The sequence below is a fragment of the Agrilus planipennis genome, unplaced genomic scaffold (genome assembly GCF_000699045.2).
Source record: "Agrilus planipennis isolate EAB-ADULT unplaced genomic scaffold, Apla_2.0 scaffold151, whole genome shotgun sequence".
In the NCBI taxonomy this organism is placed as follows: Eukaryota; Metazoa; Arthropoda; class Insecta; order Coleoptera; family Buprestidae; genus Agrilus; species Agrilus planipennis.
In genome coordinates this window covers 580,021-600,095 of record NW_020439509.1, presented here as the reverse complement: position 1 = coordinate 600,095, position 20,075 = coordinate 580,021, and the positions used below count along the sequence as shown (strand labels likewise).

The 20,075-nt window shown below is 34.4% G+C and overlaps 1 protein-coding gene across 1 annotated transcript in view; it reads right to left on the bottom strand.

Moving 5' to 3' along the window:
- Window positions 1-20,075, bottom strand: part of LOC108736926 — an 84,056-nt gene that overhangs the window by 27,711 nt on the left and 36,270 nt on the right. Inside the window, exon 4 of the mRNA XM_018469540.1 lies at window positions 3,531-3,714. Coding sequence (XP_018325042.1) covers window positions 3,531-3,714 — 184 coding nt within the window. The remainder of the gene's footprint in view (window positions 1-3,530; window positions 3,715-20,075) is intronic.

Genomic DNA, 20,075 nt, shown 5'->3' with positions numbered 1-20,075 from the left:
TAAGCAGTAGGAAATGGAAGACAACCGTTTATGTTCATTAGTTCTCATTTTAATATTAGTAATTTTATACATCTCCATAATATTATGACGGCCTATTCAATGGTATTATTTCAAAATCAAGCCATAAAAATTTACAGACTACATGCTTTTTTCCATTCATCATCATAAGGTTGTCAGTCCTAAGAATGGTTGGACAGGCATCTCTACTCTTTCCTATCCTGAGCTAATCTTCGCATTTCCCTAAAACTCGAACAACCCACATCCTTAACTATTTGCGAACAGTAATCTAATTTATGTCTACCTTTACCCCTTCTAACTTCTGTTTCTGCCTCTAATATGTCTCTGACTAGACCTTCATGCCTGGGAAGGTGTCCTACCAACCCATTTCGCCTATTTCTTATTGATTTCCATAGAATCCTTTGTTCTCCCATTCTTTCTAATACCTCTTGATTTCTAACCTTCTCTATCCACGGTATTCTCATCATTCGCCTGTAACACCACATTTCGAACGCTTCTAATCTTTTCTTTTCCGATGCGCCCACTGTCCATTATTTTTAGCATAATTAAAATCAACTCCTATGTAACAGTAGTATTTTGGCTATTTAAACATAAAACTCATACTTAATTGATTAATCCTGACAAATGCTTAGGCCCATAGGTATCTAATTAGGCTATAAAAAAGATTTTCTATTCTGTTTTTTTTTGTGTGCATGCACTTAAGACTGATTTGAATTTGTACAAATTCTGATGGTACTTTCAAATTTACTTTTAAGGAGATTTTTTCACCACATCCATTTAACTATTAACAAAGACGATGCTTTTGAGTCAATTTGTTAAATTAACATTTATAGTTGGTTGAGGACAATACATATCAAGGTTTAGATACTCATTAGTTAAGTTTAATTCATTTGGTTTATTTTTTGGATTTTCCTTGTGTATGATACATCTTTATCTTATACAACGATAAATCAACAGGAGCAGACATATATTTTAGCTAGTATTGGTCTATAAGGTGAAGGATTCCTTGGGGCAACATGTTGATCTAAGTGTCTTTATGGGCTATCTCGATAATCTATTGAGGTCATTCTATTGACCGAATTACTCGCTTACAAGGATCAAATTTTAATGCTGGGTGAAATAGTAACTCACAAGTTTCGAAATACTTACAAAATTTAAGTGAAAAAATTCTACGAACATTTACCACCAAAATTTATTTGGTGTATAACTAAAAAATTAGTATATTGTCATTTTTCACTGTAAATGCCGGCTGAAGAGGACCTTAAAGTCCTAGAGGAGTTTTAGTCAGTCGTACGGCCGGCTGGATGTCTTTTGAAGATCTCTTTTCTTCCACGAAAACAAAAAAAATTGTAAATGAATTTTCGCTTGAACTACAGGTAGGTATTAGTACTTTAAAAACACAAAGCTTCAAAATATTTTTTTTGTAGACACAATATTTTTTGAAACTTTATATTCTCCATTCTGATAATTTTGTGTCAAGTTTTGTATTCTACGTAAAAACTGGTTCTAAGTATCTGTGGAACCTGAATTTATAATAATAAGTGGAGCGTTATGAATTTCTGCAAATGAAAATAAAACCGTTTGTGTAGATTGAAGATACTTCACAAACGTTGGTTATGCTGTTTCTAAGGCAAATAAGAACTGTTTTCAGACCAGAAGTTATTCATATTCAAAGCCACAATTCGTTTCGGTTAACAAATAATAATAAAAGGAAACGCATTCTGTTGCAATTTTACTGCTAAATTGAATTCATTTACAAGAAACAGCCAGGGGCGGCTCTGCCAAGTTGTTCAGGTGCAAAATATCATTGTGGAGCTCTTAATGTACAGTCGGTTATTCTGATTAAACTGACCATAGAGACTGAACATACATGTACAGTCGAACTTCGATAACTCGAACTGCGATGTGACACATAAAAACTTCGACTCATCAAATAATACTTCTTTAATTAGTATTTCTTTGTGAATGAACATTTATGTATTTACTATTAACAGATTTTTAATTAACCCCTGGATATAGGTAAGTTCTGCCTTCTTACCGATTTAAACCACTCTAAAACTGCTTTGTCTTGTCTTTTCATACACAGGCTTTTTTAGCCACTTGCACTATCATTTTCCACTGCGGTGATAATTGAGTGCTTAGTCTTTAAAATAGTAGAAACTGTACTTGCCGGAATACCGTACTTCAAAGCTACATCTATATTTCTTGAGTCACTTTCCACTTTCTTTATAAGCTTAAATTTTTGACCAACAGACAATGTTTTTAAAGTACGTTTTGATGACATATTGACACACGCAAAAATGTCTTTAATGTAATATATAAATGAAATAGGTACAGTATTTTTTACTTATTGTTAGCAGTAACTAGTAAATCAAACAAGTGAACTTAGCAAGCGCAGAAACTGAACTGCCTGCATAAAAACGTTAAAAAAAATATAGGTTAAAATCGACGTTATTACGGGATTCCCCCAGAAAATTCGACTTATCAGGGCAGACCCGTAATCGAACCGGCGTCCTTCCGAATGCTAACCGAGCGGCATGGCCTAGAGGTCTAGACCATTGCTTAGCATTTGGGAGGACGCCGGTTCGATTCCGGGTCCGTCTGCCTTGGTCTGTTTTTCTGTGGTTTCCTTGGATCACCTAGGCAAATGCTGAGGCAGTAATATTCCACAGATAATCTTTCATTCTCTTCTGTCTTCATTTCGTCCGTCTCATCTTTCTCACCCGAACCACCACCCACCCATTCCCACGATTCCTGAAAGCAGGCTGAAGAGGGCCTTCCGCCCTACCTTCCGGCATAGTCCGGAGGGACTGCCCGCCCACCAGCATTACTGGCAGGTGGGAATGAAACACCCAAAAGTTTTTTTTTCTTCGAATGCTAAGCAATGGTCTAAACATCTAGGCCATGCTGCTCAGTATAGGTCACAATATCGCCGAACTAATATATATAGTAATATAATATTTGACAGAGGGGTGAATCACGATCTTGTATAACACTATTTACTTTTTTCCTCCCTGAAAAAGTATGCGTCAAGAATTCTATTATTATTATCATCGTATTCCCTGCAACCACCGGAAATACCATGACGACTTGAAAGTGCCCAAATACCACAGCAGCTATGGTGGTATTTCCATGTTATTGCAAAAATGCCAACTTGTTGATTAGGATGCCCTTTACTTTTTCAGGGTTAAATATAATTTTGCATTTAAAATATGGACCTTCTTGAACAGCAACATTAATTTTATAACAGAGTTAATTTAGGTGAGTATATAGGATAAGGTCAAGTTGTATTAAGGTGCTTGGGGTTTATTTCTTTTGGAAACGCGCCTTACGATGGCGGCATTTGCGGTTGCCCATGGAAGCAACGTCTTACGCGATGGGGCAAATCAAAGTTATGCAATGGTTTGATTGATGCTTGTTTTGTATAGTGTCTTATTTGTACTACAATGTTACTATTTCCTTCATTTATGTTGAGTTATTGAAAATAAATAAAAAATATAGATAAGTCTTACGTTGAACGCGGGTATTATTCCATCTGAATCGCCGGTAGTCTCTTTCCCAGGCTTCAATTGGATGTTGCCAGTCTAGTGCCGTAGCTGATGGTGCTGAAGCGGCTGACACTGCAGTTGCTTGCCTGGTCTGTAACGATGGAAGTGAGAGATAGCCCGGTGCTGATGAATCTTCAATAAACACAACCTGGAAAAATAAACCCAACTTGAAAATTGTTTCCGAGTGTCGTCTTCAAAATAGAGATGATTTTTAACAGCAGTTTGAACTGCACTGCGACATGTATTTCGAGATAGAAATATAACCAAAAACTAGGTTAACCTGATTTATGTGAATTTATTGCAAGAGTAAAAAAGAACCTCAAATTTTAGCTTGTAATTTATTAATTTGAAAGACCGTAGAAACTGGTGCGGAGTTTTTTTAACAAACTAAGTCCTAATTTTTTATTAATTCATGTTCATCCATTAGTTTCAGACGAGTGATCTTAAATGAATTGATTTTAATGCTCTCTAATAGTAGTCACCTTGTTAGACAAAAGGTACTTTGCTTTAAGAAGCGTTTGATAATGGTTTTAGATAATTATATTGATTATTCAATAAAAATTCCATTAGTAGGTATCTACTTTTACTTTTAACAAGAAGAATAAACTGCTTTAGAGCAATTTAAAAAATTAACCAATGTGTAAGATTGTACAGTTTTATTTTAAATAGGTAAGCAGATGGCAATCAAACCTACAAAAAAATTAATTCTGCAAACAAAAGGATAGTGATATAGTTGTTAAGGTAGTTTACATATAAACCAACTTTTTAATAAATTCAGTGAAGTGGGAATGCCTAGAATATTAACATATTTTTACATATGTATATAAAATACCAGCGATGGTTATAATGTCCATTTAAATGAAGGTTAATTTGTAATAATTAAGTATTAGGTCCTTCCGTTTTAGTATTTATCTATTTCTTGCAGTTCCATCGGAGAAAGGGTCACCGGAATCGTACCGGTGACTAAGAAGCTATTCACCGGTACTGTACCGGTACTTAAGAAGCTATTCACCGGTACCCAAATGTTCATTGAAATATTATTAATTGGTGCTGGAAGTCATCCATAGGACACCTTCTTACATGATTTTTGAAACTATAAGCCTAATGAGCATAGTGCATTTAGACTTATTTAAAAATCGTTTAAGGTGGGATGCACTTTTTTAAACTAAATTAAAAAAATCAATTCAATTATTATTAAATTTAATTATTTACAATAAATGAAGCATGAATTTAATAGTTTAATTCAGTGCAATGTGCAACACCAATAAAGCATTCTTTATAGCTGGGTACCGGCGAAAAACGTTTCTGTCACCAGTACAGTACCGGTGAATAGCTTCTTGGTCACTGATACGGTACCGATAAATAGACAGATCGATTTCTTTTAATAGATTGGTTTTCACTACTTTGACCATTATATTAGTAAAACCATGATGACCCTCGAGAGCCAGAAAAATGTTCAAGGCGAGCTGCGGGTTTGTCTAAATTCTAGAAATTTGCAATTTTCCACAGACGTTCCTAATACAATGTAGTACAAAGAGAAGATTTTTTAAATTTCAACGGTAAAAGGGGTGAACAGGGAGTTCAAAGTTTAATGTATCGATCAAGGCATAGCCCAAAGTGCTGAGTGAGGAAGCTTGAAATTTTACAATCCAAATTATCACCTCTACAGACTGTTAAAGGTGTATGTTTAGAGCGCGGTGCTGTACGAGTGCGAAACATGGACGGTGGGCGCTGCGGAAAAGAAATGGCTAGAAGCGTTCGAAATGTGGTGATGAGGATACCGTGGATAGAGAAGGTTACAAATGAAAAGGTATTAGAAAGAATAGGAGAACAGAGGACTCTACGGAAGTCAATAAGAAATAGGCGAAATAGGTTAGTAGACACCTTCTCAGGCATGAAGGTCTAGTAAGAGACATTAAACGCAGAAATGGGAGTTAGGAGGGGTAGAGGTAGGCCTAGATTAGATTGCTGTTCGCAAATAGTTAAGGATGTGGGTTGTTCTAGCTTTAGGGAAATGCGAAGATTAGCTCAGGATATGAGGAGTGGAGTCTAAGGACTGACGATCGTATGATGATGATGAAAGGTGTAATATCAGGGAAGACATTTAGTTGGTATTTTGTAATTCCTTTAGTTGGGTATTGGACCAAGTTCACTGAAATAGCGCTCACAATACTGCGGAGATAAATTTTCGTTCCCAATTATATAATTATTCGTTTGCAGCGTTTGGCATACTAACACAGTCACTTAAAAGACATATATGTATAAGTACATTAAGTACTTAGTATTAGTCCGTAAACAGAGCTGAAACTGTGACACATTCTTTTTGCATACCTGCCTCACATTTATTAACGAAAAAAGATCGTGCTTTTAGTAGGCTCTGTAATTGGCGTACCCAAAGACATTTGAGTGAATAATTTCTCGGTAATGGTGTATAGTATAGATGTACAACCGGGAAAGTGAATGAATTGACCATGAAATTCGTGCAGAATATTTCGCTTTGACGGGCATTAAAAACGAAATTAATGGTTTACATGTATATAATATATGCAGGTTAGAGGAAAAGCGGAATGTAAACATTACGCACGTGTGCACATATGAATAGATTGTACAAACTTTCATTTTTGAAGTGAAACTTCTTTACGCACGGTAGGGTAAGTTCGTTTCATGCGATTTGCTATGTAACGAAATCATGCAACGGATGTCCCCCCCTACTCGGCCACGTAGTCGAGTTCGTAGTGGGGATCGCTTGAGCCGTCAGCGCGCTTCAATCCAACGTTCGTTACAGGCAACTCCGGCATGTACAGTGTAAAATTTAAATTCATAGTGTACAAATAATATCATTAAACCAATTCCTTAACCCCTATCCCAGTATGTTTGTGTGTTTGAAGAGGTTTCACTACAGTAGCGTGTTGTATAATTACACGTTGTATTTCTTTTTTTTTATATACAGAAACATTTTGAAAGTTTTCATTTTAATCCGTTGGCTCATACATATATACGTACGTGTGTACCTTTAAATAACTACCATAGTTTTCGTATATGTTTAAAGGACGTCTGTAAAGCTAGCAACTTAAAGTGAACAAGATTGAATAATTTTTTACTGAAAATTTAGTGCTAATTGAGCGCCAAAGGAACTTGACGCTCTTTTGTGAACTTAAGAAATCCATATATACAATCGAACAAAATAATTCGAAGTGGTCTGTATTCTGTAGTACGATGCTACATTTTGGGATTACGTATGCTCCAACAAGGTCCATTTAAATATATGGATATCTACTAGCTGAAACGAATCCCGGCGTAGCTAACCTCAACGTGATAGGCATGTTACGTAATCGAATAAAATTATTCGAAGTGGTCTGTATTCTGTCGAAACTGTTAGACGCGGATCGCGATTTCGATCTTTTTGGATCTCATCAGCGCGACGCAGGCAGCTCCGACAGAACACAGACCAACCTTTACCTGCTGTCTTAACAGCCTACCACGTTGAGGTGAGCTACGCCGGGATTCGTTTCAGCAAGTAGATATCCATATTTTTTAATGAACCTTGTTGGAGCATACGTAATCCTAAAATGTAGCATCGTACTACAGATGGCGCTCACCACGTCATTTGTGGTATTTTCCATATATACAATGCTTGCTTTATGTAATGCTAATAAATAAATGCTGATAATAACAAAAACAATAAATTTACTGATTCATTTAAATTATGGTAATTAACTATCAGCACTTATCGAGTACTTAATTTATGATACAGAATTACTAAGAACCTGAAAACTTAAGTAATTAAAAATTGTAAATTAAATAAACAATGTTTATTTCGATTACATCTTTTTTGTTATTATTATCAGCATTTATTGAGCACTTAACTAACAAAAAAATGTAGTGCTTGGATGCTGGGAATCAAATAGAGAGTGCTCTTTCTTCGACTGGTTGGCAATGTAAATATTAATATTTATTTTGTTTATCCCTTCTTTTTACGATTAGTCCCTTCATTTAGGACTTAATAATTAAGACGAAAATATACTGCTTGGACGCTTATCGAATCAAATAGACAGTGCCCTTTATTCGATTTGCCGGCATTGTTCGCAATGTAAATATTGATGTTTATATTTTTTATCTGTTTTTTTAGTCGTATAATCAACACTCAGTAAGCACTAATTAGGCTTAATGATTAACTTCACCTGCCAATTCTTTATACGTTTTTGCTTTATATAAAGCTCGCATTGTATGGTTTTCTTAAGCTCCCAAAAGAGCATCAAATTTGTAACTTTGACACCAAATAGGCACTAAATTTTCAACAAAAAATTATTCGATTTTGCTCGCTTTATAGTGCTAGCTTTACAAACCTGTTTAAATGCGAGTACGCAACTGAATACTTATAATTTTTGAATGCTTTAATTAAGAACAATAAATAATGGTTTACGACAAGCAATTTCCGTTTATTAATTTAATTAAATAGATAATTACTGCCCGGCAATAATCAACGCCTCATGTTATCGGATAACTAATTTGAAACAATAGCCTTTAATTCCCGTTGTTGGAAATAACTACAGGGTGGCCCATGTAAGATTTATTTGTAGGTACCTACTTGATTGACAATATTGATTGATACCTATAAGGCAATCGCCGTGAAATTTTCTTATCATTTGTAAAAACGGCGGTCAATATACGTACGTATGTGTCTTACTCTTTCAACAAATTTGAAAGTAAGAACTCACTATTAGAAATGAGTTAATTTAGTACAGTAAAAGTTCCTTATTCACGGTTTCCTTATCCGCGTTTTCATTATTCGCGGGTGAAAAAATTGCAACCCATTTCCTGTATTCACGGCTAAAAATTTCATCATTCGCGATTACAATCTGTAAACAGAAAAGGATTCGGTGTCATTTATTAAGGCGATTGATCGCAATAGACCGCTCATGCCTAATGTGAATTTTTACGAAAACATGCGTTTCTATTCTAAACATTATGATTTAACGCTGCGAGATAAATATCTGATTTTTTGTATGGTAACAGACAAAGGTTTACACTAACTCGGTACCTTTTTGGTTTTCAATAATATGGTCATTAAAAGTTTGTACAAGTGCGTACAGTTGATGCTGCTTGTAGGGCACATATTTTCAATAGAAATTAAAAAATGGCCTTCAACAAGCTTTAGAACAAAGCTTTATCTGTATTACTACAAAATTTCAAACCTCTGTTCCAAATATTAAACTCATGATATCTAGAACCGATAAGCATGTTTTTACTCTACGGCGCGTGTACTACTGAATCCCCTTAATTTGAGTGTGTACAGCTGATACGTGCCGAAGCGGTTTTTATAAAGAAAATCTAACCGAATAGAAAAGGACTCGGTGTTATTTTTCAACGTAGCAGCGTCTTTTGAGTACTGCTGGTTCGTGCCGAGGCGACTTTTATAAAAAATATAACCGAGTGGACTAATTTCAAAATTGAATACAAGAAAAAATCACTAAATTTTTTAAACTCTTACCTAAAGCTGATTATAAATTTTTTATATAATTTTTTCGAGAGTGTCTATATTAGAGAACGTACAACTAATACACCATGACGCACAATCAAAATGGGAAGTGACTGAATTAACAACACGATGGTACTTATAAGAATCGTTTCACTGAAGGAAATAATAAATTAAGTAAAACACCGCTATTATTACTTAATCGCTACATATCCCGTTCTGAATATTCCGACATTATTAAACCAGCAAGTTAATCCAGTCAACAGTAAATATTGGCACACTTACCACTTTTACTCTTTTGCATCTTCCGAACGTTAGGTACTAATATAAAGCAATGATTTCAAACAAAACAACCGACGACCGGTTGCAATTCATGTATCCATGTATGCGATCTTCCACGTCAGTACATTCCCGTTCGCTTTATCCGATAATTATTACAATCTCTTTCAACTTATTAGTGCCACCAATGTAGGTTGAGTTAAACCGCAATAGCTCGAAGCTTACTTGGGGACTGAAATTTATATCTCTTGCAGGAGTTTCTGTAACAACTCTCCGTTGATTACGAGCACGGGCGAGAATTCTACCTACTGATATATTAACATTAAAGCTTTTCTTAGGTATATATAATCGGCATCTACAATGGCAACTGTGTCCTGAAAATGTTTCAAGATAATTGCATTCTCGAGATATGACATAAATCTATTCAAAACTAGACAGTGGCAGGTGATTTTCAATATTATTTTCGCTCATTAACAACTTAAAAACTATCTGACCAATTTAATCTATTTTTACTTGATGGAAATTCATTGTAAATTGTGCCTATAAAGCGACTACCCTATTGTGTTTGTTTCTGTTTTAACCCCTAGTTTCGATGTTTTGTGAGTTAGCATTAAAATTTTTTTAATGGACAACTCAGCTCGATTAATGGCGAAATTCTGTTGTCTGTCATGCCATCCATATATCATAAGTAATAGACATTTTTGATATTCTTTGATAAGGGGCCTATTTCTGGCACAAACCTACGCCAAATGTAAAATTGTGATTGTTGAAATCAGTAGATGCAAAACATACAATGTTTCTTGCAAAGATAAATAAATACAGGTTAAGTCAAGTACAGGGTGGTGAATAGATTATCCAAGAAGACTAGAAAAGGGAGTAGAAAATACACAGGAATATGTTACAATATGTTAGGAATAAAATATAGTGGACCCCCGGTTATCCGACAAACAGTTTGCAGGGCAGTGGCGGATTAGCGAATTTGTCGGATTATAGAGTACTGCCCAAGACCCCTTAACACTAAACAATGAACACACGCTAGACCGCACCGCTATCTTCATCACATGTAGTCAAATTCAAACTAAGCAATCAGAATTAAAACAATACTCTACGCATCGAGCACAATAGTGGTGGTGCGTACAAGTTATAACTTGTTCAATCATGCATTTAGCGAAGATTGTCAAAAAAATATTCAATACATAATAAATAATAGACCATGTCGGATTACAGGGGGTGCCGGATTAGCTAGGGGCCGGATTACCGGGGGTCCACTGTACCTAAGTTACATTAGTTTGTTACATACAATAAATTAATACATACAAAAAAGTTAATATCAGGAAAACGGTAAATTTCAGAAGTAGAAAAGCCTCATGAAAGTCTACCTAAAATCATAAGTTGAAGTAATATACAGGGTGTTCCATTTAAAATAACGAAGTTAATGTCAATTTCCGGCATAACCGGAAGTGCTGTATAAATGCCACTATTTTCAATAAGGAGAGTGTATCTAAAAACGGTATTGGCCAAATTTTCAAAATTGAAATCGAAGTATTTTCCAAAATATTTTAATGGGCGATGACTGTGAAACACCCTGTATGTACATAGAACAAGGGGCTTACTAATAATTAGGTAATGAGGCTCACCTGTGAGGACGGCACTCATTATCCCTAAGAGCCGTTTTGTAAAGGCACAACAAATTTAAAATAATTTTGAATTTAATTCTATTATTGAAGTCGACCTCAAATTATAGGGTTGTTCGCTCATAAAATTTTTGGTCTTTGCTGGCAAAAAACTGATCGAGGAGGTTTTTGACCTCCAAATTTGAGGTGAAGGTTTAACCGTCTAAAAAATTTTGGAGTGACCGGAACAAATAATAATCCGATGGTGCCAGGTCTGGAGAATATGGTGGGTGTAGCATTGTATCCCATTCAAGCTGTAAAAGCTTTTGGCGAGTGACCAAACTTGTGTGAGGTCTCGCGTTGTCTTGGTGAAACACTACACCTTTCCTGTTGATTAGTTCTGACCTTTTCTGTTGAAGTGCATCATTCAGTTTGTCCAGCTGATGACAGTAGACTTCCGAATTAATCGTTGTGTTATCCGGTAAAAGCTCAAAAAAAACGATTCCTTTAAAATCCCACCAAACAGACAGCATCACCTTTTTTTGGTGAATATCGGCTTTGGAAATGGTTTGAGCCGGTTCATCTTTTTTGCTCCATGACCTCTTGCGTTTGACGTTGTTGTATACAACCCATTTTTCGTCCCCAGTGATGATGCGCTTCAAAAACGGATCATTTTCGTGACGTTTGAGAAGCGAATCGCAGACGTCAATGCGGCGACACAGATTTCTCTCTGTGAGAACATGGGGAACCCATACATCGAGCTTCGAGGATAATCCCAGGCCTTTCAAGTGGTCATAAACTGTTGAATTTGATAAATTTAACCTCAATCCGATCTCACGTGTTGTTATTCGCCGGTTCACATCAACTAATGCCTTTATCGCGTCTTTATCAGCTTCAACCGGCCTTCCCGAACGTGGTGCATCTTCGACATCAAAATTGCCGGATCGAAATTTAGCGAACCAGTTCTGGCACTGGCGTACTGTCAACACACCTTCTCCATACACATCAGTCAATTTCTTTCTGGCTTGAACAGCATTTTTACCCTTTCTGTAGTAAAACAGTAAGATATGTCGAAAATGCTGCTTATCGCTCTCCATATTTAAAAGGGCACCAACCAAAAACTACTGCGTAGAATTAATTGGAATTTTTCACACACAAGCCTTGCTATATGAGCTCTCAAAGCATATAAAAATTATATGGCTTAAATGTGAAATTGGGTGCAAAAGAATACAATTAAATCCTCTGTCGGGAAAAAACGAAATGACTTTCCGAACAACCCAATATATTGTGTATTTGCAAAATCAACTCCTTGAAACCTTGTATCTTCGTTGTAGTTTTTCTGTAAACTTCAACTAACGAATTATATTCACTTTATGTTTAGATTTTATGAGGGGTGAGAAGGGAATATGCAATTTTTTAGAATAAATTTTTAAGTATGCAATTTAAATTATTAGTATTGTTGGCAGGTATCCCATTTCCAAATGTTACAAAATCAGAATGCGCCTACATGAGGTTTTATCGCAAGTTTTAAAAAGAATTTAATTTCCCGTTCATTTAGTTTATCTAACTGTAACAAGGTTGGTTTAATTACGGAAACAAGTTATGAGTACAAAGTATAAACATGTACATGTATTACATATCCATTCGAACTGACGGATATTTTAAGTATTCCAAAGCAGCAATCGAAAAATAAAGAAGAAGGATAATGACAAAGCGTAATAGCGAAAGAAAGTAACATTGAGATCGCAATTATGAACAGTCATAGATGGTTAAATATGCCACCTTCGAGAGTATGTAACATAACAACGGCAACGGTATTTGCGTAAGTTTGTTTAGTCATTTTCTGTTCTGCAGAATTTAACCTAGTTTAGACGGTGTGCGTTGTGTCTAAGAAAAAAGTCTTAACGACCAGTTATTTGCAGATGGAAGAAATTACGATAAATGGTGTAGCAGTGCGGCGAAGTAAATGTAAACGATATAATCGTCATTTACTATCTAGATACAAAATGAATATATATATTACAAAGGATGAAACTGTGTAGGGCAGGGATGGCGAACCTTTAAATACCATCGTGCCATTTTTATAAAGAAAAGTTAAATCAGGTCATAGACGTGCCATCAAATAATTTTGTCTGTGTGATTGTTAGGAAAATAATGATAATAAATAATATCAACTCAAAATTCCACAAGAAAATAGAAACATTTTGCAATGTTTAAATTATACTTGTAATTTAAATTAAAGTAAAATTAATGTGACTTCTGTTTTTGCAGATTAGATGACAAATAACTTATGTTAGGGTTGTAAGATGTTAATTTTAGCAGAATGCATGCTGAACTGGAGTCATCTACCAAACGGTTTGTAACTGCGAGTTTCTTATGTTATTAATCTCTGAAAATAATGACTCGCAGGCATAGGTTGATGAAAACATTATTAAAATATCAGATGCCAGCTTTTTCAAAAAATTAAATGTGTTTGTTATCGCATTCCATGTTTCCAATATTTTGTTATTAGCATTTTCACTTGTATTACCCGTCGATCTTTCTCTTTCAATTATTTGTAACTCTTTCCTTGTTCCAACAAGTTTTTGAATCATATTGAACTAGACTGGAAATCCATCAGCTGCATTTCAGATTCTTCAATTTATTTTATCAAATGTCACATCAGGGTACATAATAAACTTTCGTATTAGTATTTCCGATAATTCTCTGAAGTGAGAAAATTTTGCTGAAAATTGCTTGATTAAAGAATCAATGACAGAAACATTAGTGACGTGCCCAAAATATTGTGTCGCGTGCCACTAATGGCACGCGTGCCATTGGTTCGCCATCCCTGGTGTAGGGTGTTGAAAGTAAATATTTTTCTTTTCGTATACACAAAAACCAATATGGATTTGAAAAAACAAGTCCATATGTTATGCAATTGGTCGAGTTGTGAACATTATCATGATAAGGTCGTCAGTCCTAGGACTGGTTGGACACGCACCTCCACTTTTTCCTATCCTGCGCTAATCTTCTCATTTCCTTAAAGCTACAACAACCCATATCCTTAACTATTTGTGAACAGGAATCCAATCAAGAAAATAAAAATATTAATGGTACGCTTATACCTGGCAAAAGCATTCGATCCTATTGTTAAACAAATTAGAAAGATATGGACACGAAGGGGCATCTTAACCACCGTAAGCAAATGATTAAGAATTCCGAAGTTGTTGGTGAAGAGGGATATGTAACATTTTATGTTCCACAAGGTACACTTCTCGGATCCTTGCTATTTATATTATAATTGAATGACCTAATGCAGTGATTCCCAACCGGTGGTTCGCGAACCCCTGGGGGTTCGCAGTGTTTGCAGAGGGGGTTCGCGAAAATAATATTGTAATGGCGAATTTTTTAAAACGCCATTAAAATCAAAAGCAAAAAAAAACAAAACAAAAACACAAAAATTAAAGAACACACCCACTGTAAAACAGATTGTTTGCTGCCTGTTTGTTAAGAAATCTATAGATAATAAATTTCAATATTTTCGTCAATACATAGGCTTAGCACTTTTAAAGCTTGAGTGATAGTGATACTGTGACTGTCAAGTTCTCGTGTAAATGATTTAATGATTATTAATTTAATTATTATTATAGCGAGTCGTTTAGAAACGAGACATGATAATCGAGATGATAGTACTGAAACGTTAAATGCAGAACCTGATCTAAGACTGAAATTGTCAGATATTGAACCTAACTTTGAATTGCTTTGTTCTATCAAATAGCCACAAATATCCCATTAAGTGTTTTTCCAAATGTAAAACATAAGAACCAGTTTGCTAAATTTATCTCGTTTTCACAGTTTATAGCCATCATTTTAATCTTATTAATGTTATATTTAAATGTTTCACGATTAATATAATCAATTATTCTTCACTATATATTCTATCAAATTTTATTGCTTTTTTTTACCTGTCATTAACGACTACATAGGGGGTTCGTCAAATTTTTTTGGACCTTTCTTTTGGTTCGCGAGGGGAAAAAGGTTGGGAAACACTGACCTAATGGATCAAAGCGTAGAAGCAATAAGAATAACATTTGCAAGTAATTGTACAGTGATGAAAATTGGGATGATATAACAATTAATGTTGAAAATTAACTTAGTTTAATTTTTAAATGGCTTTCTCAAAACTCTCTTACTCTTAATTGTAGTAAAACGAGCTTTACGCCATTTGGCTATTACATTTTAATAACTTGACAGACAAATTACGCAGAGCTACTATATATTCCTCATTAAACGGCTCTTATCTATACTCAACGCCCAACAGCTTTTAGCGGTCCACTGTGCTCTATTTCACTCAATCTTTGCTCATGGAATTGTGGCATGGGCTGGAGCATATGGCAACACAATAGCTGAACTACAAATTCTATCATATACAGAGTGATTCACGAAGTTTTCTCGCCAGTCAAGGAGTGTGTTCTAGAGGTCATTTATGCAAAAAGTTTGTTTATTGTTGTCGAGTATTTTTTCTAATTGTTTCGCGTTGTCGTGTACTTTTGCTTTTGTTTCGTGTTGTTTTATTCGAAGGACCACCATAACTCGTGACGATAAAATATAGCAACTCTATTGTATAAAAAATTAAACTCAAACATTGTTCTGACAAAACAAATTAACGTAAATTCTCTTAATGCTAACAGTTATTGTACATCTTGTCCCTTCGACGTGTCGAGACCGAGTTTCTTCGCGTTCTTGCGATACGTCGCAAAACCCTTTCCCTATTCTCGTTGCGCTACGATGCCGCATCAATATATCGCACCAACAAAGTTCATATTATAATGGGTCCGATTTTCAAAAGTAAGCGAGTTTTGGCGAGTTATATAAATTTTACGTTCATGAAGTTTACGAAGCTCAATTTAAGAGAGATAATTGGCACTTTTGGTTTGATTTGAATCCAAATGGTATCGTTGATATCAACTTTTAGAACCGTTTTAACGTCAATGTGTGATGCGAAATAATCGACAACCATTTGATTGGACCATATTTATTTTTGAAAGCCATGTTAATCCGAAAGTCTACCTACATTTCTTAGAAGAAGAAGTGCTGCATCTTATGGAAGATGCACTCTTCCAACAGGATGGTGCGCTTCCGTACTCTTCGCGATCAGTAATCACCCATCTTAATCACCATTACCCTGGATATCGTATAGGTCGCAATTCTTCGGACTTAACGCCGATGCAAAGCGCACAGCTAAATGGATTGAAATGGATTACGAACATTTTAAAAATTCATTATGAAATTTAGTGCAATTGACGTTGTAATTGTAACTGTTGTCCTTGTTGTGTTTGTAATTATTCGTTTTGTAAATTAAACTGAGTTTAAATATTTTCAAAAATAAAAACAAAAATTTATATTTTTGAAATGGAACCCTTGTTAACATGGACTTTTTTACTTCAAATCACCTCTAGAAATCACTTTTTGAGTGACCAGAAATATTCGTGAATCACTCTAAGTACGTATATTTACAGAAAAGATAAGTACAACGATTGACAATATCACAAACTGTCGTAGTCGACTTAGAAATGACCTCACAATATCCAAAATCAATATTACAGTACGACAAAAATAATTCATCCACATAGATATTAAAGCCTACAATCAAGTAAAAATTCAGTTAATATTAAAAATTCAAAAAAAAAAATTAGTGAGTGGATAAAAACTAGCAATTTGATGAATATTAATACATAATTTCATAAAATTACTAATTAATATACGTATTAGTGCAATAAAATCCATACGAAATATTCCACAGAAGAATACGTAAACACCGCGCTTCTGCATTACTACTATATTGAAATGTAATTAATAAATGTAAGACTCATCAATAAAATACACACCTTGAAATATTGTAGGTGAGGACAGTGCATTACAAACACGCAAGTGATTAATTCTAGAAATAACCATATTACATAAGTACATTAGAAAATAAAATCATAAAAATANTATAGAGATGGCATTAATAGACTGGAACACCGCTATGAGAAATGTATCAGCCTTGGAGGAGATTATGTTGAGAAATAAAAAAAAAAAATTTTTAAAAACCTTGTTTTTCTTGGTCAGGCCGGAAACTTATCAATCCACCCTCGTATATTTACAGAAAAGATAAGTACAACGATTGACAATATCACAAACTGTCGTAGTCGACTTAGAAATGACCTCACAATATCCAAAATCAATATTACAGTACGACAAAAATAATTCATCCACATAGATATTAAAGCCTACAATCAAGTAAAAATTCAGTTAATATTAAAAATTCAAAAAAAAAAATTAGTGAGTGGATAAAAACTAGCAATTTGATGAATATTAATACTTAATTTCATAAAATTACTAATTAATATACGTATTAGTGCAATAAAATCCATACGAAATATTCCACAGAAGAATACGTAAACACCGCGCTTCTGCATTACTACTATATTGAAATGTAATTAATAAATGTAAGACTCATCAATAAAATACACACCTTGAAATATTGTAGGTGAGGACAGTGCATTACAAACACGCAAGTGATTAATTCTAGAAATAACCATATTACATAAGTACATTAGAAAATAAAATCATAAAAATATGGCAGTATACGAATCTGGTTTAATATCATGAAATATTACAATTTGTGGTTTAAAAATTATCTTGCAGGCAATTTGCATCTTCCATTTGAGCAATGACACATTGGAGTTACATATGAGAAAGGGTCCGTATGTTCACAATAAGTGGGGGTACGCAATACGTCGCTACGTTACATCGTAATTTTAAAAATCCGTGATGTGCTGTCCGAACAAAGTTTTTTATGCTATTCGACAAATCTACAATCGATTATAAATTTTGGTCATGGTATTAAAAAAAAAACATATCTGACATGAGTATTCAGTACTCTCTCTCACACATACGCACATTAAATGTAGGCAGGGGCGCAACAACGTTACAAGTTGACTGGGTGCTCTCATCATAATACTATAAATGTCTAAAAAAAAAAAAGGTCACCAATGTATTGAATTTCTTATACTAAATATCGAGTTGGGCTGCTCATTCACGAGCTTGAACTATTTGAACCGAACTTTCAAGTTAGGTTATTATCTGAATCGACTGGAATTGACTGGGTGCCGAACCAAATCGAGTGGGTGCTCAGGCACCCGCGGACCCCCTTGTTGCGCCCCTGAATATAGGCGCCTCTTTAGTTTTCTTGTTCCAAAAATTCGAATTTTGAAAGTTATACTTCATTTACTTTCTGTAGCGATGTGCCTCTTCCGATGTCTTGGATGCGCGCTGGCAAAATAGTAGGTAGGGAGAAAAAAGCTTATTATACTCTTGACTCTTGTTCATTAAATATACTTTTTCATACAGTACCTGCCAAAAGTTTTGTTCTATCATGAATAGTAGTGCGAGTCGAAAAAAAGCGTTAAAACCTTTAATATGTCTTCAAATATAAATAAACATCGCGTTGATATTTTCAGTAGTAAATGGTACCAATAACACCACATTTGAGAAATGCAATTGTAGAGGATAAAATGGTCAATTTTTTCTCGCAGTACTGTACGGATTATACGCTCCTCGCCGGTTAAGAGTTTAACCGAGAGTTGTCTTCTTCCTTTTCTGGCCTAGTTCTGTTTTTTCTACTTTGCGCCGGTCAAACTGAAGGTCACATCACTACAGAAAGTAAAAGAAGTATATAAATTAAAAAAAAAAATTGGACTGAATTTTTCCATGATCTGATAGCTTACTAATTAGCCAACCCTCCCAAAACTAAAAACTACGAAATTTACTGTTAGAATTATGTTGTGTCTTACATTTAGAAAACCGAAATAGATTTTCTCGATAATGGTGCATTTTCGAACCCGAAATTAAATGATAGAGGTTAAATCATTCTAAGCTCTCCCGAAAGGAATACGAGTAATTTCCAGTCACCCTTTATGTTTAGCATGGTTATTCTTTGTTTTCCAGTTATCACATCCGTCCGTTCTGAAAATAACTATTAAACCCCAAATCTCTTTAACGTGGCTACAGTTTTTTCTGTCTATTTGCCTGTCGAGTACTTACATGATATATTTAGAAAATATTTCTTTTACGTCAACTATTTTTACTAGAAATAAAAAAGTATAATATAAAATATGTTTTACGAAAATTCTTACTTCCATATTACATCGTGTTCCAGAAGAATTTATAATTACTCGGTCCTTAAGCCTTTCTCTTACGCTAAGTGCATATCTTTGTTGAATGTAAATTGGCACATTCTTGGAATTAAATTTATTACGAAGCCGTATGCCCTATCTACGCCTGCACTTTAAGAAATACTTTTGATCTTTCTTTCATTTAATTTTCTTTTCAGTTTAATCTTGAGTAACAGTGAATCAAAAGTACCTTAGTACCGAGTTAGAGTTAGATAATATAAGAATTCAAGTCATGATATGATTTTATTAAACTTCCTGGAAACAGGTGAATAAACTTTGTTGGGGTGAAAAGTCAAAAAAGAATGTTCCTCGGAACTAAGATCAGTGATTCTTAATTACTTTTTTTTAATGAAGTAGCAGAACAGAGGGAATATTTAATGTTTCAAGATATTTTACGACCTTTTATTATTTATTTAGGTAGCAGTTATTTACCTACTTAGCTATTATATTTTTAAAGACGGATTTTTAGTATTACCTACTTATTACTTTTAAAGTAAAAGTCTACTTTAAGGAAATAAATTCAATCGTATAATTATATATTACAGCGAATCTATTTTTACTATTACAGATAACTTATGTTAAATTATTGAAAAAAAAATTGTTGCAGCTGTCACGCCGTCACCGGGAATCGAACTCGGGTCCCTGGATTTACGCACCACATTGTTCCACTACTAAGTTACGAGAGGTGACAGTTTTTCAACAATTTTTCTCAATAATTTGAGGTTATTTGTAGTGGTAAAAATTTATTCAAAAATTAATTCATTTTAATGCATTGAAAATCGTACAAAAATTCTATTAAAAATTCTGATATAATAATTGTTACACAAGTCTGCGATAAAAGTTTTTTGTATAAATTTATCTTAAACATGCAAATGTTGGTCTATATTTTGCAAATATAAACTTTGTTTTAACGTATCACGTCACATTTTTTTTGTATGTA